This window comes from Acomys russatus, chromosome 16, assembly GCF_903995435.1.
Source record: "Acomys russatus chromosome 16, mAcoRus1.1, whole genome shotgun sequence".
Classification (NCBI taxonomy): domain Eukaryota; kingdom Metazoa; phylum Chordata; class Mammalia; order Rodentia; family Muridae; genus Acomys; species Acomys russatus.
The window spans coordinates 3604017-3625221 of NC_067152.1; the positions used below are offsets into that span (position 1 = coordinate 3604017).

At 50.3% G+C, this 21205-nt stretch overlaps 2 protein-coding genes across 2 annotated transcripts in view; both read left to right on the plus strand.

Annotated features, from left to right (window-relative positions):
- The first annotated feature begins 9902 nt into the window (after positions 1–9902).
- Positions 9903–10810, plus strand: Bhlha9 (basic helix-loop-helix family member a9). The gene has a single exon (XM_051157998.1). It carries the CDS (start codon positions 9975–9977, stop codon positions 10668–10670), a length of 696 nt encoding a protein of 231 aa, XP_051013955.1. The 5' UTR covers positions 9903–9974; the 3' UTR covers positions 10671–10810.
- Positions 10811–17843: 7033 nt separating this feature from the next.
- Positions 17844–21205, plus strand: part of Trarg1 (trafficking regulator of GLUT4 (SLC2A4) 1) — a 16115-nt gene continuing 12753 nt past the window's right edge. Inside the window, exon 1 of the mRNA XM_051157999.1 lies at positions 17844–18461. Coding sequence (XP_051013956.1) covers positions 18084–18461 — 378 coding nt within the window. The 5' untranslated portion in view covers positions 17844–18083. The remainder of the gene's footprint in view (positions 18462–21205) is intronic.

The window sequence follows — 21205 nt, forward strand, 5'->3', positions numbered from 1 at the left end:
AGGAGGGCAGGGGCTTGTGCTGCTCAAGTGATTTACAGCCTGACAGGGAGGGGCGAGCGGCAGTTCAGTCACTGAGCACTTCTTGGAGGGGATTGGTGCTTCATTATCGCACTCCATTAGACTTTATTTATCTAACAAGTAATCTGCTGAGGTAGTACTGTTACATTTGCCCAGTTGACAGACAAGGAAACGGAAGCCGGAAGTGGATAAGCACCTTGTCCAAGGTTGTGGGGCTAAAATAAATGAGTCTGATTCCAGGCCAAATCTTCACCTGGCCGTGCGTGTAGGCATGGTAGAGGGGAGTGAAGGCGAGAGACTAGCGCCCCCTACGGTCGGAGGCCAGTGAGCCAGAGAAGCAGTGAGTGGAGGTGATGCCACTGACCGGTGACGCTGACGCTGACGCTGTGTGGGCTGCAAACGGGAGATGCAGAAAGAGCCAACTGTGTGCATGAAGCTGATGCTCCTGGAACGCTGACTCTGCCAGAAAGAGGACAATAATAACAACTATCTTGTCAAAGATGTTTCTGCTTGTTTTGTTTGTTTGTTTGTTTGTTTGTTTGTTTGTTTTGCATGTAGGAGTGTTTTTCTTGCCTGTTGTCTGCCCACCATGGGTGCTGTGTTCTTACGTTGCTGCAGCCTCTTCAGCAGCCAGGAGCCTCCAGTTTTGAAGGACAGCTTGGAGACACCACCTCCCCTCTGTTACCACCGCTTACCAGTTCTATTTTCTCACCAGACACCAACTCCAGTGCCCCGTCTCCACCACCTGCCTAGTTTAAACCCCCCCTCCTTCCTCCCCGAATCCTTACTTCCTAAGAACTTTGTGTCCAACCCACTCTCCTCCGCTGCTCAAACACGCTCAGCTCCAACCCACTGTTATATGCCGTGCCTCCGTTTCTTTATCCAGCAGCCTCTGAATATGTAGCACAGGCTAGCCTAGGACTTGAAATCTCGCCTCAGCCTCTACAGTGCTGGGATCAGCCCTCCATCACTCTGAGCTGTGTGTGCGTGTAGTTTGTAGCTGTCCACAGGGCAAAAACCAAGGGGCATGCCTCACCCACAGCCTCGAGATCCCCAGCCCCATGGCCTCTCCTCTTCATTGTTTGTTGTTTTTTGTTTTTCAAGACAGGATTTCTCTGTGTAGCCTTTGCTGTCCTGGACTTGCTTTGTAGACCATGCTGGCCTTGAACTCACAGCAATCCACCTGCCTCTGCCTCCCGAGTGCTGGGATTAAAGGCGTGCGCCACCACGCCAGCTCCTCTTCATTGTTTAGTAAAACCAGTTAACTGTATTCTTTTCTCTACCATTGGCCTATGTTGTATACTTCTAGACTGGGGCACATATTATTCTTACATATTTTTCTTTTAATACGCAGTGCCCTTCCACTCCCTGTTTTGCATCCCTCCTCCCAGTTTATCCTTGGAAATCAGGCTCCAGGTTTTCTTCTCTACCAAGACATCCCCTGGCTCCTCGGAGCTCTCATCCTTTTCTCGGCACTGCTTCCAGATCTTGCTGGCTCTTCCATCCTAACGCCATGACTGGCTTACAGACAGCTGGTCCCACCCATGGCTAGCTCAGGGGCACAGGGACAATGTGCGTGTTTCTTCTTTACCTAAGCCAAGTCCTGGCCCGTAATCAGTGCTCAATGACTTGCTAGTGTGGGCAGGGAGTGTTGACAAATGAAAGAAAATAAAGTTTCGGGAGAGTGAGGGTTGAGAGGTAGCCAGGGCCAGACTTCCAGGACTCAGGAGGGCTGAGAGTTGAGGCAGGGGGGTGGGCAAAAGGAGGACTTGCTTGGAGAAAGCATCTGAGCTACGTGTTTGTGTTTCCAGGGCAGGAGCCAGGAGCAGGAGAGCTGTGCAACTTAGGGTGACAGACTTGGAGGTCCCCAGCAAACATGGAGTGGGGGCAGGACTCAGTCAGGTCAGATTCTTTGGTTCAAGCAGGAGTCCTAGGGAGGAAGGAAGGGCAGTAAGCCCACAGAGATCCTCCTGCCTCAGCCTTCTGGGTGCTGGGCTTATAGTCATGTGCCACTATGCAGGTTTAGACAATATTTATTTAATATGTAATTGTGTGTATGTGTATGTGTGTATGTGTGTGTGTGTTGTTCTTGGTGGTGGTGGTGGCTTATTGGCTTTTGAGGCAGGGTCTCACTAAATAGCCTGCTGGCCTGGAATTCAATATGTAAACCAGGCTGGTCTTGAACTCACGGAGATCCACCTACCTCTGCCTCTTGAGGGCTAGGATAAGACACGCACACTCCCACAGGTTGGCTAAAGATTAGCTTTATTATTTGATTGCTGTAGAAATATATTAGTAAGTTATTAACTTTTTTTTTCTACTTAAAAAATTTTTTTTAGCTGGGCGTGGTGGTGCATACCTTTAATCCCAGCACTCAGGAGGCAGAGGCAAGTGCATTGCTGTGAGTTCAAGGTCAGCCTGGTCTACAAAGCGAGTCCAGGACAGCCAAGGTTACACAGAGAAACCCTGTCTCAAAAAACCAAAAAATAAAAAATGATTTTTTAAAAAAATATATAAACTGGATCGCAAGTGGCCCACACTGGCCTTGAACTCTCTGTGTAGCCTAGGATAACCTTGAACTTCTGATTTCCCTGGCTCCTCTCTTGAGGGCTGGGATTACAAACTTTTGTTAGCACATCTACTTTATGTCGTGGTGGGAATAGAAGCCAGAGCCTCCTGAATGGTAAGCAAGCACTCAAATAACCAAACTACCGCCCCAACCTTTAATACACAAATTACTTATTATTTTCCCTCCAGGGCCCCCACAGGATAAGTTTTTGGCCATACGAGTTACTTTTCTAAACTATCTGTAACAACACCAGTAGGCAGTCAGTAATTTCTAAAAAGAGTTAAAAATTATTATTTTACTTTATGTACGGGTGTTTTGCCTGCGTGTACGTATGTGCATTCAGCGTAGGCCAGAAGAGGCATTCAGATCCCCTGGACCGGGGATGGATGATTGTGAGTGAGCTGCCTTGTAGGTCCTGGGACTTGAACCCGAATCCTCGGGGAAATAGTTTGTCGTCGTTGTTGCTAGTAGGGGCCCCGGGAACAGAAATATAGGTCAGTGGTAGAGTGCATACTTGGTGTAGCGTGCAGAAAGTGCTGGTTCATATTGATTTCGTTTTCCCCTGTTGTTGACAGCATGAAGCCATGGGGAAGGGCTTTGGTCTGGCACGGCAGAGGCACAGCGCGCTCCAAGTGAGGTGGTCTTCCATTCACTGTTTTACAACAGTAAGTGCAAACCAGTGCTTTCTCCGGGCTTTCTTCCAAGGTGGGATCCTGTGCTCCCCGGAGGGAGGGAAGCGACGCGGGCGAAGAGCAAGAATTTCTGAAATCTAGGCCGGCCTGGGCGATAATAGGTACCTTCGCAGCCGCCAGCGGTACCGCCCAACCCTAAATCACCTGCACCGGCTCCTCCTCCGCCCTCCCCGGCTGGCGTGAGCTGCGGAGCTCCGGGCAGGGGCGGCTCCAGGGCCCAGCGCCACAGGTGCCACGGAAGCACTTTGAAGATGCTTGCGAGGATCCCAAAGAGCTCACCCAGGAGCTAGTGGTCCAGAAAACGAGGTCCCAGAGCTATCGATGTGCAGCTGCGGTCTCTTCTTTTTTCCTTTTCCTCTTCCCCATTCCTTCCTTCCTTCCTTCCTTCCTTTCTTTTCTTTCTTTCTTTCTTTCTTTTCTTTTCTTTCTTTCTTTCTTTCTTTCTTTCTTTCTTTCTTTCTTTCTTTCTTTCTTTCTTTCTTTCTTTCTTTTTTCCTTCTGAGTCAGGGTCCCACTACATTGCTCAGGCTGCCTGCAAGATACTCCTCTGTTTCAGTTTACTGGACTCACGGTGCTCAGCTCTAAACAACGTTTTTATGCAAGGTAAACTTTGTTGTGGTTGAAACAAAGTCTCGCTGTGTGGCCCTGGATGACCTGAAACTTGCTCTGTAGACTAAACTGGTTTCAGACGTGCAGCCATCCTCCTGCCTCTGTCTCCTGAGTGCAGGGATTACAGGTGTACACAGAACCTTACTGTAAACACATCTTTCCGAGCGTTCAGACTGTGGAGACAGTTCTGGATAGAGCAGCTGGCGCAGGCGGGGTGGTCTCTAGAGACTGTGGAGACAGTTCTGGATAGAGCAGGCGGGGTGGTCTCTAGAAGTCTTAGCTTGAGGGAGTCACCGCCACCACATTTGAGAACCACAGTTTCAAGACAACTGTCAAAGCTACCCCTCCGCCACCCCAGGTGATGAGGGTAGGGTGGCTCTAAACCGTTTGCACGTGTGGCGGCAGGATTGCTTTCCCTCATGTCAACACTGAGCCTCCCAGACGTACCTTGAGTTAATGCATTTATGAGTGTCTGTGCACACAGCTCTCTCTCTCTCTCGTTCTTGGCAGATGCTCAGTAAGTGTTCACTGGGTATGAACTTAGAGCTTGCTTGATCAGAGCCATGTTGGGGATTCTAGGTTAATGGTGATTATTATTTGAGATCGAGTCTTGCTGCTGGGCCTCAAATTTGCAAACCTCCTGTATCCATTTCCCTAGTACCGGGATTGCAGATGTGAGCCACCGCGACCATTAGTCATGGTTATCTTAGTAGCAGAGATTATGTCATTTATTCAATATTCAGCAAATGCTTCCCCGAAGCTGCTGTGTTTTGTTCTCGAGCTGCGGCTTTAGGGGTCTAAAAGTGGCCCCAGAATTTGAATGCAGAAGTGCTCAGCTCTGAGACCAAGTCCACGAGACCAAAGGGAACCTCTTGAGGGGAAGGCTCAGGGATTGCTCCTCAGAGGAGGAAATGCTAAGGTGCTGATGCTGGTACCCTGCATGTCATCATGGGAACTCAGTGGAGAAGTGTCCTAATGAAGACACCAGTGAGGATACAGGCTCAGAGCTGGAGGCTGATCCTGAACCCCTCCAGGCTGCTTTGGGTTAACCTGCTGGAGCAGTTGGGCTGTGGGCACAGGCTTGCCACTTCTGCTTTCTGCAGCTGTCTCTGAGTTTTCATAAGCCACTTGTTCCATCTGGCTTGGTTACAGTTAGCCAAGGACACGTGAGGCTGTCAGCTGCTCAAGCCTTCTCCTGACTCCCAGCCGCGCCGCACCTTCCACTGCTCACTTCTCTAGTTCCCTGACCCTGGCCTCCCAGGTCTCCTCCATATCTTTTTTTTTTTTTTTTTTTCCCCCGAGACAGGGTTTCTCTGTGTAGCCTTAGCTATCCTAGACTCACTTTGTAGACCAGGCTGGCCTCAAACTCACAGCGATCCGCCTGCTTCTACCTCCCAAGTGCTGGGATTAAAGGCGTGTGCCACCACACTCGGCCAGTTTTTCATCTTTCATACTTGGTTGAAAATGAATTTTAAAGATGGAAAACGGATGAACAGCTCATAGTGCCTTTAATTCCAGCTCCTCTCATGCTTCTGGCCTCTGAGGGCACCTGCATCATGTACACATACATACATACACTTAAAAAATAAATCCTTAACACAAAATATATAAACAAATAGAGACAGGGTCCTCCTCTGTAGCCCAAGCTGGCATGGAACTCTCAATCTTCCTGCCTTGGCTTTCCTAGTGCTGAGATTGCAGGTGTGTGCTGCCATGCCAATGGGATCTGCTTAATCCCTTCGTTCCTTACTGTTTTTTCTTGCTGAGAACGGAATCCATGACGCTTGCACATGATAAGCAAGCATTCTGCCACCGAGTTCCAGCCCCAGTCCTTTCATAGCCTTCCCTTCAAAAGACAGGTAAACATCAGCATTCTGATGACAATGGGTGGGTGGTCAGTGGGGACATTGGGTGTGGGGCAGGTGCTCCTGGGCTGAGCGTGCAGACCTAGCCCAGCAGGTTAAGACCTCAGTGTTCGGACAAGATCCACACTGCAGGTCAGCTCCCTGGCGTGGCGTCAGTTCTTTGACTCTCTAAGTCCCAGTTTACAGTCTGTAAATGGGTGTTATGATAATGGGCCTTCCATATAGGATTGTTGTGAGGCTAAGTTAATGTATGCTTAAAAGCACTTAGTCCAATGCCTCGGCTACAATAAACACATCCTGCCGAAGTCAGGATCAGTACTATTAAGATTATTATTTTTATGATTAATTATTACTGAGCTGCATAGTGTCCATAGTGGAGTGTGAGTTCTAAAACGCTGAGTCACTGGAGGAAGGAAGGCGTCAGAAGCAATGGGAGATTAGCATTTATCACCCACTGGCACCCTCCCCTCTGCTTCCTAGGAGCTCCCTGGGGGAGTGAACAGGAAGGACAGTGTGGATAGGTCCCCTGCATCTGTCCATGGTGGTGGGATGCGCAGGGCTTGCCCATCTTTGGCTGCAGTGAAGGTCTTGTTGGGTATCTAGATGCATTTTCTATTCAATGCTTGGGCTCCTTCCTACCCTCATGGGCCTGGAAACTGCCGTGCTTCCAACCGCCAAGGTTGGTTAAAGGCTGTCTCCATCTTCAAATTATTATTATTATTATTATTTTGGTTTTTTGAGACAAGGTTTCTCTGTGTAGCCTGGGCTTTCCTGGACTAACTTTGTAGACCAGGCTGGCCTTGAACTTACAACGATCCGCCTGCCTCTGCCTCCCGAGTGCTGGGATTAAAGACGTGCACCACCACCGCCCGGCTCCATCTTCAAATTCTTAACGCTTTTGAACAAGGGCTCCATGCTTGACCTGGCAAGGCACATAATCCTGTCTGCACTCTGTCTGTCTGTCTGTCTGTCTGTCTGTCTGTCTGTCTGTCTGTCTCTCTCTCTCTCTCTCTCTCTCTCTCTCTCTGTGTGTGTGTGTGTGTGTGTGTGTGTGTGTGTGTGTGTGTGAGAAGGGTTGATGACCTAAAAGCCTAGGCCAGGAAAGTTGATGTGACTGATGGCATCCATAAACTGTTAGGATCCCAGGAGAAGAAACATACCAGTTTCAGTCATGTTTACCATTTTCTTTTTTGTTTTTTGTTTTGTTTTTGTTTTTTGAGACAGGGTTACTCTGTGTAGCCTTGGCTGTCCTGGACTCACTTTGTAGACCAGGCTGGCCTCGAACTCACAGCAATCCGCCTGCCTCTACCTCCTGAGTGCTGGGATTAAAGGCGTGTGCCACCACCCACCTGGCCATGTTTACCATTTTTGTTGTTGTTGTTGTTGTTTGTTTTGAGACAGGGTTTCTCTAGGTAAGCCCTAGCTACCCTGCAATTCTCTATGTAGGCCAGGCAGGCCTCAACCTAACAGAGATTTGCCTGCCTCTGCCTCATAAACTCACTGAGATTCAGCTGCTTCTGCTAGGATTAAAGGCGTGCACCTGTTGTGGGTGCCTGTACAATCCTTTTCTACCTCATAAAATGCCCCAAACTCCCTGTGCCTGTGTGAAGAGTCTCTGTTCCGGAGGAGAGGCTGCGGCCCTGCGTTTTACTTGCGATTAAAAGAACCATTCTGTTCTGGAGGAGCCTGACCAATTTCTTTCATTCCCACATCACCTCCATCAAGCCCAGTTGAATAGAGTGCTCTCCATCTTCCTCTCTTCTCCATCTTGTATTTTTTGAGACACACTCTCTCACTGAACCTGAGCTCCTGGGAATGGCTACCGGCTTGCCAGTGAGCTCCTGGGGTCCACCTGCCCCCATCTAACCAGCTCTGGGATTACAAATGCTGTGCCCAGCTCTTATGTGGGTGTGAGTTCTGCCTGTTTATACGACGGGCACTTGACTGCCTGAGCCATCTCACCAACCCCCTGGCTAAATGCTCACAGAGAGGGTATATTCCACAGAGAACAAAAGAGACTGAAGTGTGTAGATGAGACAGCCAGCACAAAATTGCATAATAAGCAGCTACTGGCTGGAGTGGATGGGGAAGAGCTCTCTCATCACCTAGCTTCCTTTGGTACCAAATCGTTCGGGTGCTCCACTCTGTTTTAGGCTCCCCATGCTGGAGTCAGGCTTTTCTTAGAGGCTGAGTAAGCTCTGAGTCCCAGTGTCCTCTGCGACCAACAGGGCCAGGACTCAGCAGTCTCTACTGTGGCTTGCTTCCGCAGCTAAAAGACATGGCGGAGTAGCCATGGAATGTTGACACTCCGTAGCCTGAGATCCATCTAAATTGATATCCGGTTGTTTGAAGATGGGGATGTTGGTTCTGGGCTGCTTCTGATTTGGTTGTTTTTGTTTTGTGGTGCTAGGCTTGGAGCCTAGGACTTTATGCATAGATGCTCTACCATGGAGCTCCACTCCTAGCCCTCCCCTCCCCCCTTCTAAAACAAGGTCTCTGTATGCAGTCCAAACTGGCCTCAAACTCCTGATCATCTTGAGCTAGCCTTCCAGAGTGCCGAGATGACAGGCATGCACCACCATGCCTAGCTTTTACCTATTTATTTATTTATTTATTTATTTGGGTTTGTTCTGTTTTGTTTTTGAGGCAAGGTCTCAGCCCAGGCTGGGCTCAAACTACTATGCAGCGGAAGCTGCATCTAATTCCTGATCATCCTGCCTCTACCGTCCAAGTGTGTGTGAACATGCTGGGCTTAACTGCTTTCTTTGTTTTTGTTTTTTCGAGACAGGGTTTCTCTATGTAGCCTTGGCTGTCCTAGACTCGCTTTGTAGACCAGGCTGGCCTTGAACTCACAGAGATCTGCCTGCCTCTGCCTCCTGAGTGCTGGGATTAAAGGTGTGTGCCACTGCACCTGGCCGCTTAACTGTTTTCTAATCCACATATATTGGACATTTTGAAGAAATTGATGCTGAAAAACAGTCGTTAGGTTGTTTTCAGTCTAGTGAACAAGGCGGACAAACAACCATCACTAAGTACATGTAGCTCACTTCCCAGTGTCCTGCTCATTTTCCCCTTTGGGAAAACTCAGTATGAAGTAATTGGGTCATTGGTACTATGGATGTGACCTGTGTGCCCATCCTGGCTGGTGCCACAACTTTTGGGAGGTGGCTGGGAATGAGATAATTCTTAATCTTATGTTGCTCCTGAAAAATCATGAATGCATACTTTGAATTCCACTGCAGTCTTTCTCTAGGAGTATGCATTACTTTATCTTTTATCCTTTTCTTCCTTCTCTCTCTCTCTCTCTCTCTCTCTCTCTCTCTCTCTCTCTCTCTCTCGTTTAAAATTCCAGTCCTTGGTTATGTGGACGGGGATTGTCCACTGGAGTCATAATCTGACTGTACTCTGTTTGTTGTGGGAGTGGGCTGCTCAAAGGCCGTGGACTTTAAGGGTTGCTCCCTGTTGGACACTGCGAGGAAAGCCAGAAAGAAAAGTCTTCATCAGTCCCTGCTTCTGGCTCAGCCCAGATCTGCCTGAAGAAGCAGAGGGACTGCTGGCCTCAATCCAAACCCCAACCCAGCATCCAGGCCAGCCTCCGGGTGGATGCAGGGGCTGCCGCATCCCATCTGCTCCTGCTTCCTGGCTTCTTCCGGGATGGTCACGCTTTTCCTTAGTGAGTGTCACCTCTGGTTGCTCCCAGATGGAGGTCAGGTTGTAATGTTTGCAGCAGGTCCCCTTACTCACTGGGACATTTCACACTTACTCACTTAAAACTCACTCAAATCCATCATCGCTCTCCTTCTGTAAGCCTAGCGGCTCTCTTGCCCAGAATCAAACGCTGCGTTCTCTCTGGGGTCAGGAGATTGAAACAGCCCAGTCACCCCAGAGGGTCCACAAAGCACAGCAAATATGTTCCCTGACAACTGCAGCACTGCCCAGGGCGTGGCCAGGCTACCCAGCTGGTCCTGTGTACAAGAATCTGCACGCTTCCTTCCTTGCTCGATTCCTTCCTCTTAGTTCCTCCCTCACCATCTTACCTGGGGGCAGGTAATAAAGCAGGAGGAGGGAGATAGATGGATTGGGAGGGTGGGGAGCCACGTGGTGTCATAAAGCCCAGCTAGATAGGGCCTGTCCAGTGAGTGGCCAGCCAGCAAGAGCCGGTGGACCAGCAGCCTTTTGGACCCGAAGCTGAAACTTGCAGGACCAACGATTGAATAGGCCATGCTCCGAGGCACGCCAGGACTAGGCCTCAGGGGCCTGAAGCTGGCTGAGGATTCTGGGGAGGACTTGGGGCGTCCTTGCTCCGAGGCTGGCAGGAATTTTGGAATGCTGAGGCGCAGCCTGGACGAGGCAGAGGAGACGGCAGGCAGAAAGCGCGAGCGGCCCGCACGGTCCAAGGCACGGCGCATGGCGGCCAACGTGCGGGAGCGCAAGCGCATCCTGGACTACAACGAGGCGTTTAACGCCCTGCGCCGAACGCTGCAGCACGACCTGGGCGGCAAGAGGCTCTCCAAGATCGCCACGCTGCGCAGGGCCATCCACCGCATCACCGCGCTCTCCTTGGTCCTGCGCGCCAGCCCGGCGCCCCGCTGGCCCTGTGGTCATCTGGAATGCCACGGCCAGGCTGCACGCGGCTCGGGCTCCGGGGACTCCGGCTTCAGTGTTCCGCGGTCCGCACCGCCCCCTGCAGCGCCTGGCCTCACGCGCAGGGACATCGCCAGCCCCTTAGTGCCTCCTGCACCACCACGCTGCGCTTCGTGCTCTCCGCAAGCGAACTCGGGGCGGCCCAGGCTGATGAACGAAGTGCCTAGTTTGGCCCAAGCCTCTGGGGGAAGCTTGCGCAGATGTCCCGGGGCTCCCCAAGTTGGACCGATTCCATGGCGGTGGGGCTCTGGGTTGGGCTACCAGCACTCCTGACCGGGCCATCAAGATCTGGAAGCCGGCTTGGAGGAATGACAGCAAAAGAAAAGGCTGCGAGATTATTCTGGACAGAATAAAATCGAATGTGTTGCGACTTGAGTGGCAGAGGGGGCTGCCTTACCAATGGAAAGGAACTCTGGGGGCCAGGGCAGCCTCCCCACATCTCTGCCTGGGGTGCTGAAAAAGGAGCGAGATCTTAGATTTGGATTTGGTCAAGCCATCTTTCCCTGCAAAGTGTCCTTTGCTTTCCTGTGCCTCGGAGGCCTCTTCTCTTGCTGCGCTGGGGCAGGGGGACTTGTGGGGTTGTACAGGGAGACAGCTGCTGTGATCAGAGTGGTCCCCTTCCCCTGTTTGGGCTGCTGCTGATCTGACAGAGACCCGGAAAATTACCTAATAAAAAAAGAAAAGTGTCTTCTCAGTCTGCTAAAGGACTCCGCTGAGTTCAGTGACCTAGCGTGACAGGGAGTGCTCAGAATCAGGGCTGTACCCTGGAAGGGCAGGTAGGGCCTACAGCCCCCAGGTAGGCACCTGGGCACTGGCTGTACACAGTGAGATCGGGACAGGAAAGAGGCATCTGGAGAGGACACCCCTCTGTGTGCTGGAGACACTGTTTGGAGAAAGTTAATGGGGGCATTGGAGGCTAAGGTCGTTGTCAGCCATGTTTGTGAGTTTCCCTGCGAGATTGCTATCTGCAGTGAGCCCAGGCTGCCAGAAGAAGAGTGCCTAGTCCACTTGCAGAGAGGGAAGTTGAGGGCAGGGTCAAGGATGGGGGCGGGGCGGTGTGTGTGTGTGTGTGTGTCAGGGACCCAGAGTGATAGGCAGAGCTCTCAACCAATAGAACGCCAAGGATTCTGAGGAGTGGTAGACTAGTACTGCAGGAGAGATTTTGAGGTGCGGTTTTAGGCCAAGGCCAAGGGAGGTGCAGGAACACCCTTCCCTGAGAACTACGGAGAGTGGCAGCGTTTAGGAAAGCCCTGTGTGTTTGCTGGGCTGCTGTCACCTCTGAGTGGAGGCTGGGCGAATGCACAGGCACGGACTCACGGGAGTGTGAGGGTTTCTCAGCACAGTCGAGATGATAAAGCTCAAGGCTTCAATGGAAGCGATCTGCGTTCTGTGACATCCTGTCCCCCACTCACAGTCTTAAGACTCCTGTCCGTCCCAGTCAAGGTTGTGAAGCAGTCCTCAGGAAGGCTTCCATCCTGGGTCTGGACAGTGTGAGACTCTTGCTTCAGCCCCGCCCCCTGCCACTTCACCTCTGATTGGATAAGGACACCATCTCAGGGCTGCTAAGATGATTCCTAGCGGTTGTTTATGAGTCGTTACTATTCAATACTACATTTTTATGTTCGGGCAGCCCAGACAATGTTTTATATACCCCTCCCCCCCCTTTAACTCCAGCGACATTTTCTCTGGTCATATGATAAATAACTAGCGAATCTTATTCTCCTAAACTCGAAAGTATTAAGACTTTTCTCACCCACTTGCGTTCTTCCCCTGAGGAAAGCAGTGACGCTGCCCGTGAGTGGAATTAGGTTATACAGCACAAGAGAGAGCTGAACCTGAGACCTGCCTAGCTTAGCGGATGAGTGACTTTTTGAACAAATCACCTGCTGGCTGCAGTCGGTTGTTACTCCACGAGCTGCTGTAGAGACCAAGCGAGACACGTTTACGGGAACTCGGCAGAGTGTTTAGTTCATGGGAAGCTATTTGGTCAGTCTCTCGGGGAGGCCGTTAAGAGACTGTAGGGGAAGGTGTGCGGCAGCCCTGGAGTCAGCAGCACGGTTCCATTTGTTGCTTTATCAGGGCTCTGTGGTTGAGCGTTGGTATGGTGCTATGTATTTGCCTAGCATGAAGTCTTTAGGCACATACATGTTATATATGTGCTTGTGTAGCTATATGGCTGCGTGTGTATGTGTGTGCGCATCGCATGTGTGTACCAACCTAACAGGAGCCCCCTGCTCTCCCTGATGCTTTTGGGGAATCCTATGCCAGAAGAGCCTCAATGATGATTTGCCTGCACAAGTTTTCTACAAAGGTTTTTCTAAAACCCTTGCATGAGTTTTGAAAAAAAAACAAAAAAAACAAAAACAACAACAACAACAAAAAAAACAAACCTCTGCCTCCTAAATGCTGGGATTAAAATTGTGCATCAGCAAGACCACTTTTTACTGTGTAGATGTGTGTGTTTTAAAAATAGCCCAAGGTGGCCAGAGATGTACCATCCTCCTGCCCCAGACTCAGAAGTGCTGAGCTCACAGGCGAGTGCCACTAAGCCTGTCAGAGGTTACCTTCGAATGGCAGAGAATAAAAAAGATGCGCGGTACTTTTAGCATCTTCACAGCCCAGGAGGGCTCTGCAGTCAACATGTCCAGCTAGGGCAGGGCTCAGCACTTTTATCCCCAGGCAGGCTGGGCTGTGTGAACATGGAGTTGGTCAAAGAGTTCAAAGCTCTTTAGGGTCCAATATCTTCGTATTAAAATTCTGAAACCCCGATTTTTATGTGGAATAAGTTAAAACAAAGCAAAAAACTGATAGGGGTTGGGGAGAAGACTCAGTGGGTGAAGTCATATGCTGCCAAAACTGACCACCTGAGTTTGATCTCTGGACCCCACCCCTCCCCGCCCCCATCCAGTGGAAGACCAGAACCAAGTCCTGCAAGTTGTCCTGACTTCCACATGCTTGTTTTGGCACATTCAAGCACCCCCACCCCAACAAAATAAATAAATGTAGTAAAAATATTTTCTTAAGAAGGGGGAAGACTGCCGGGCGGTGGTGGCACACGCCTTTAATCCCAGCACTTGGGAGGCAGAGGCAGGTGGATCGTTGTGAGTTCAAGGCCAGCCTGGTCTACAAAGTGAGTCCAGGACAGTCAAGGCCACAAAGAGAGACCCTGTCTCGAAAAACCAAAAAAAAAAAAAAAAAAAAAAAAAAAAAAGAGGGGGGGGGGAAGACCAGGTGGTGGTGGTGGTGCACGCCTTAATCCCAGCACTCAGAAAGCAGAGGCAGTTGGATCTCTGTGAGTTTGAAGCCAGCCTGGTCTACATCGTGAGTTCCAGGACAGAAAAACACTGTCTCAACTCCCCCTCCCCCCGCCAAAAAAATAAAAAAGAGGGGAACTAGGGTAGGTAGGGGGAAAACCTACCATGTGTTAGAAACTCGGGAGATGCCTTGGTTAGCCAGTACTGGGGGATCTGAGCCTAGCACCCATGTAAACCAGGTGTACACACCCCTGTAATCCTAGCACCAGCGAGGCAGAAACAGCAAGATCCTGGAGCTTGCTGTCCGGCCAATAAGCAATCTCCAGGTTCAGTAAATTACTCTGTCTCCAAAAGTTAGGTTGAGAATGATTGAGGAAGACATGCTATCAATGCCTGGCCTCTACACACACATATCCACACACACACAAACACACATACACACGCACACACACACAGACACACACAACACAGACACAGAGAAACACAGACACACACAAACACAGACACACACAGACACAGACACACACAGACGCACACAAACACAGACATACACACAGACACAAACACAGAGACACACAGACACATACAAACACACACAGACACACAGACACACACACCACAGACACACACACCACAGACACACACACAGACACAGAGACACACAGACACACACAAACACAGACACACACACACAAACACAAACACAGAACACACAGACACACACAAACACAGACACACACACACAAACACAAACACAGAACACACAGACACATACAAACACACACACAGACACACACCACAGACACACACACAGACACAGAGACGCACAGAAACACAGACAAACACAGACACACAGACACACATATACACATAGACACAGAGACATACAGACACACAGACACACACACACACAGACACACACCACAGACACACACAGACACAGAGACGCACAGAAACACAGACAAACACAGACACACATATACACATAGACACAGACACACACAGACACACAGACACACACACACACACACACACACACACACACACACACACACACACCTTGTAGAATAAATAGAGTCAGCGAGCCTCTGTATGAAACCTGGATGGGACCCTATCTGAGACTATTGCATAGTGGATCAGAAGCTGTACCACTGGCCAGGATGGACCACTCATTTGGGAAGCTCAAAACATCTACTCCCCTGATCATTTCCCTATCACTGTCACCACCACTAGGTGGCACTACAGACCCAGTATTTTACACTGATCAACCTGACTTGATGGTCCCCCAAGCCCAGCCCAGCCCATCCAGGCACCTTTTCACTATGAGCCAGACCACTCCAGAAACATCTTGACTTTTTTTTTTTTCTTGTATATTTTAGTAAGTAAAAAGTTCCTCTTAATGTTTGGTTCCCTCTGATATTTATTTACTTGAAAAATTATGTGTATATATATGTTTTTCGAGACAGGGTTGACAGGGTTTCTCTGTATAACAGCTCTGGTTGCCCTGGAACACTTGCTCTGTAGTCCAGGCTGGCCTTGAACTCACGGAGATCCCCCTGCCTCTGCCTCCCAAGTGCTGGGATTAAAGGCGTGGGCCTACTTAAAATATCTTTACCAGCACATTTTTATTTGGTCTAGTCACATTTCAGGTGCTCAGAGACACAGTTGGCTAGAAGCTCTCTGCTGGGCCTAGGTTCCTTCCTTCAAGGGTCAGCTCCTAGATTGTAACCTGACATCTGTGCCCACCCCCCCACACCTTCCCTCCTCCCCCCACCCCCACCCCCACCTGCCTCGGTGCTGCTGAGAGCGCAGGGACCTAACTTCCTGGCTTTGGAAGGCCTTTTCTATTTGAAAGGCATTAGCATCTTTTCTGAAACTCCCGGGCAGGGACACCCACCCAGTTCATTTCCCTAGCCACACTCTCCTGGCTTGAGATAGATAGTAAGAGGCACTCTGAGGTCTGAGATGGAGAAAGTGCCTCCCTAGAGGGCTGCCTTTGCAAATAACAATGGTTTTCACTTACTGAATGAAAAATGCTTCTTTTTTATGTGTATGCATGAGTATTGTGGGGGTGGCCTTGTGTGCTCGTGCTCATGCGTGTTGCACACCTTGTGAAGGCCAGAGATTGACAAGGGGTGTCCTCTTCAATTACTCGCCACCTTCTACATTAAGTCAGAGTCTCTTTCTGAACCAGGAGCTCACTAATTCGCAAGCTGGGGATGCCCTGTTTCTGCCTCCTGAGAGATGGGAGTACAGGCAGGCGGCCATGCTTTTTCTTTCTTATTTATTTATTTATTTATTTATTTATTTATTTATTGGCAGGGTTTCTCTGTGTAGCCTTGGCTGTCCTGGACTCACTCTGTAGACCAGGCTGGCCTCGAACTCTCAGCGATCTGCCTGCCTCTGGCGCCTGAGTGCTGGGATTAAAGGCGTGCGCCACCACGCCTAGCTTGGGCAGCCATTCTTACCCAGCATTTATGGAGGTGCTGTGACTCTGAACTCCAGCCCTCAGAATTGCTTGGCAAGCACTTTACCCACTGAGCCATCTCCCTAGCCCTTGAATAAAAAAATTATTTATTTAATATAATTTAATTTACAAAACGTGAAAACCTCCTTAAATCCTCAAACATTTTCTACATGTACTGGTTCCCAGGTGTGTTTTAGTCCCCCAGGCCCACTGTCAAGATGTCCTGCATGTGCCTCCTCCGCAGGACTGGCCTTCCTCCCTCCCTCCCTTCTTCCCTTCCCTCTGGCTAGCTCTCTGTGAAATCAAACTCCCTTCTACCTTTGCTAGGAGAAGTATTTCTGAAATAAACTTGAAACCAACCGAAGCCATTTTCTCCCACTACCATGGCTGGTTTTGTACCTCACCAGGCCCAGGACATAGGCTAGGGATTGCTGTCTGAGGTGACACTCTGGGGCTAGTGTTTCTCTCTAATCTGGGGCCTCTGATTCTCAATTACAAAAGCAGCAGATTTGACCTCCATGAGCTCTGTGACCCTGCCAGCTCTGCTTTCCCACATCGTGCATGACCCTGGAATTTTAAATGACTTCGTAGTGGGGCTGGAGAGATGGCTCAGTGGTTAAGAGCACTGACTGCTCTTCCGAAGGTCCTGAGTTCAATTCCCAGCACCCACATGGCAGCTCACATCTGTCTGATGTAGACAAAGTATGAATATAGGTTAAATAAATAAATAAATAAACAAACAAATAAATAAATAAATAAATAATGACTTCATAGCGCTCCATCCAAGCTATACGCCTCTGTGAACCCTTGGTAGCTTTAGATCATTCTGGTAAAAACAAAGCAAGGAGACAGGTAAGGGACAGGGAACAAGATGAAGAGAGTGGAGGAGGCAGAAAGAGGAGGGAAGAGAATGCGAGGATAGACAGCCAGAGCCTCTGGCACTGAGGAGCTGGCATCTGTCAGAGCAATCCCAAGAGGGCCTCTGCCTATGGCTCAGCACCATAAGCCCCTGGCAGGTGAGAGACAGAGAGGCATTTACCCCACAGTCCCCTTGGCGAGCTGTTTAGAGACCCAAGCAGAGGATTTTGCTGGGTCCTCCAGGGACCACACAGGCCCACATCTCTCCCCGCGGCTCAGTGTTGAGGGTTAAGGCCTAGGTGGGATATAATGGGCCCAGAGCCGAGCGTTTGCTGACAGCCAGAAGGAAGCACAAACCTGCCTATCAGAGGAGGAACAGAAGACATCTGCCTTCTCGATCACTGCCTCTCCGCGCCGCCCCCCCCCCCCCCCCCCCCCCCCCCCGGCCCCATTTATGCTGGTGGTCCAGAGGAGCAGGTCTGGGGCTGCAGAGGAAACCAGAGGCTGGCCCAAGTCCCTGTGGACTCCACTGGGCTCCAGCAGAGGCAGGATGGCTGCTGGCATGAGTCTCCAGGGAGAAGGGAATTGAAAAAGAGAGATATCTCCAAGGAGGCAGGCGCGCACACACACACACACACACACACACACACACACACACACACACACACACCAACTCCCCTGTCTCAGCTTCACCCTCCCTCACTGGAGAGGAGAGGAAAGCAGCATTCCATCTTCTCTCTCCTCTCCCCGCTTTCTCTTGCTTCCCCGCCCATCTGTGCAGTCAGCAGCTCCAGTAAAGTTGGCCTCAAACTTGAACAGAGCTGAAGCCTCCAGTTTCCTCGGAGCTCCTTGGTGGTGGCAGTGGCGGCGGCGGCGGCGGCAGCAGCAGCAGCAGCAGCAGCAGCAGCAGGTTCCAGCTGTGGATTCTGCTAGCCTCGAGAAGCTCTTCTGAGCCTTCCAGCACCCAGCTGACCCCCGGCCCCCTGCAAAATACAATCATCCTCATCCTGAACGTTTTGAAATCTGGGCTGGGAAATGGTGTGCTGAGCACCCTCTGGAGCACACTGTCCCTCCCTGGACCTGAAGAAATCTAAGGCCCAAGCCAACATGGCTAACCCAGGGCAGCCTCAGTTTCAAGACCCAGGCTCCACCTCACCCCTGGACCCGCCCGAGATGGAGAAGCTTCTCACTAAAGTGGAGAACAAGGATGACAAAGCCCCGAGTCTGTCCAAGTCTCTGTCAGGGACTCTGGACCTGGAGCAGAATGGTCACAGCCTACCCTTCAAGGTCATCTCTGAGGTGCACCGCCAGCCCTCCCTCCCTGGCTCCCCTTCCCGGGTTAGCTCTAGACGAGCGTCCTCCGTCGCCACCACCTCCTACGCCCAGGACCAAGAAGCCCCCAAAGATTACCTGATCCTGGCCATCGCCTCTTGCTTCTGCCCTGTCTGGCCCCTCAACCTCATCCCTCTCATCTTTTCTATCATGGTAAGTCCTGTGTTTTGTTCAGGGAAAGAGTTTGGGCACCTCAGCGCTTCAGGCACGTCCTCGGGGAAGGGACGGAAAGTGCAGAGAAGGGTCAGGTGTTGGAGCCTTGGCGGGGAAACCTTTTCTCATCTCCTCCCTTCCCTTCTAGAGGGACTTACAGCTCAGCTCTGTTTGCCCTCTCTTCGTGTCTGCTTCCGGATAACCCTGGTAGACTTCTTGCTGCCCCTGCTGGCAGAAGGATTCAGGGGTACACGGAGTGAAATTCTGCAGGAGAGCGTGATAGCCAACTTGCCGGGAGGGTGTGTGTGTCTTAATTGCTCTTTTTTTTTTTTTTTTTTTTTTTTTGAGGTGTGTGTGGGGATGCTCTCTGAGTGAAGCTCTGTGTCAGCAGAGAATACCACCAGAAGATGGCCAAGGGTTCTCAATCCCCCAAGGAGAGCCAGGCCTCCTGGGCGACCAGGGCATTCTACCAGCCTCTGTTTCCAAGAACCAGCCTGGCCTCCTTGCTTTACTGGGAGCCCTGGGACCTGGCTTCCCTAGGGGCAGGTGGGGAGGGAGAAGGAGGGAGTTATCAGGCTGGAGGTTGGGGCACAATGAATCTCCTGATTTTCCAGATTTCATCATCTGGCTTTTGCTGGCAGTCTGGGCACAAGTCAGAGGGCCTGGCCAGCCTGGCCAGGGAGGGGCATGTGTGCCAGCCTGCACTTCTGCAGGTCTCTGACTTGCTAGTCTTAGATTGCCCTCAAGCCAAATCACTGGGTAAGGGAGCTACTTACAGAAGATCTTACAGAGAATATATGTTGATGGACAGGCTGGATAGGACAGAGACTTTCAGAATGAGTTTAGGGCCAGGGGGAGAAAACAGGCCAGTTGGAACCCAAGACCTGGGTGAGGTGACACTGTCTTGTCTTTTCTGGAGTGACACCACTGCTGAGTCATTGACTATCAAGCCGCTAGGAGCTGTGGTCGCTCCTACCCTATGCCGTCAAATATCTCTGTCCACTACGTTAAGTTCCTGTGTGATCCAGAGTCACGTGAAAGCCACTGAGGACAGTGGCAACATCTCATGTGTAAGAAGGTTAATTTGAGAGACAGGGTGAGGCCGAGTCCTGGGCAGGGTCCATCTAAACTTCGTGTGCCTGCCTGCTGCACTTGGGGAGCACGCCAGGCTCCAGGGTGTAGCTAACGGCTCTGGGCAGGGCCAACTTCTTGTTAACAGAGAAAGGTCCCAGGAAGGGAGACAGGAGGGAAATCACGTTCTGACTCAGGAGAAAACAGATTTCACAATTATCTCCTGGAAACTGGGGGTAGGGGGAGTTGTCCTTGCCCAAAAGAAGCTGGGCTAAAGATTGTGAGAGGACTGAACCTATTTATGCTCTCTCTGTCTCTCTGTCTCTCTCTGTCTCTGCCTCTGCCTCTGTCTCTCTCTGTCTCTGTCTCTGCCTCTGTCTCTGTCTCTGCCTCTGTCTCTGTGTGTGTGTCTCTCTCTGTCTCTCTTCTTCTGTACTTGTGTAGGGTCTGATGGGCCAGGATTAAGGCCCATCTAAACCTGACACTAGGATTGTGTCCCTGGGGCCGCATTCCAGGCACAGAAGCTTCTAAACAGGTCCTTATGACACACTGCAAGAAGTGCCCAGGCTAGACACAAGCACAAGAGAATTAAGTCATCTTGGGCAAGTCACCGAGCTTCCCCTCAGTTTACTCACCTGCAAAGCAGGCAGAAGCAAGATGCCCGCATTAGGGAGCTGGGAGAGGCTGAGTCGGAGCCTTACAAAGTGCTTAAGAGCAGGTCCCAGCCCAGCCTCAGTGTGTTCTGCGGTCGTAGAGCCTAAGTGCTGCGGGGGAAGTCTCCCTTCCTGGAAGCCACTGTGGGGTTTATTTGTTTGTTTATTTTTTTATTTTTGAGACACGGTCTTGGAATATAGTCCAGTTTGGCCTCAAACTTATGTCAGTTCTATTTCAGCCCCCCAAGCCCTATGAGGACAAGAGTGTGCCAACACCCTTTGTTTGTTTGTTTGTTTTTTGTTTTTCGAGACAGGGTTTCTCTGGACTCGCTTTGTAGACCAGGCTGGCCTCGAACTCACAGCGATCTGCCTACCTCTGCCTCCCGAGTGCTGGGATTAAAGGCGTGCGCCACCACGCCCGGCTCACCCTTTATTTTTTAATGGGGTCTTTAATAGCTTTATTAATGTAATTCACATATCATATAACTCACCCATCTAAAGTGCATGGTTTGATGGGTCTCCTCCCCCTGTTCCTCCTCCATCTCATATGTAGGCTTGAAGGACCTGGAACCTGCTATGTAGACCAAGCTGGCCTTGAGTGTAGGAATATGTCTTCAGCTACAGAACAAAAACTAGCCAGGCAGTGGTGGTGCACACCCTTAATTCCAGAACTCAAGAGACAGAGGCAGGTGGATCTCTGTGCGTTTGAGGCTATCCCATTCTACAGAGTGAGCAAGTTATAGGTCAGCCAAGGATACACAGAGAAACCCCATTTCAAAAAACAAACAAAAAAAAAACAAAAACAAAAAAACAAAGCAACAACAACAACAACAAACAAAGCAACAACAAAAAAAAAGAAAGAAAAAAAAGAAAGAAAAGAAAAAATTTGCATATATCAATGGAATGCTATGAATTGTTTCAATACATTATACACTGTAATATTTAAATTAGGTTTAACCATAGATATCACCTCAGCCATTCATCATTTCCTTATTGTAGAAACTTTCAAATTGTTTTCTT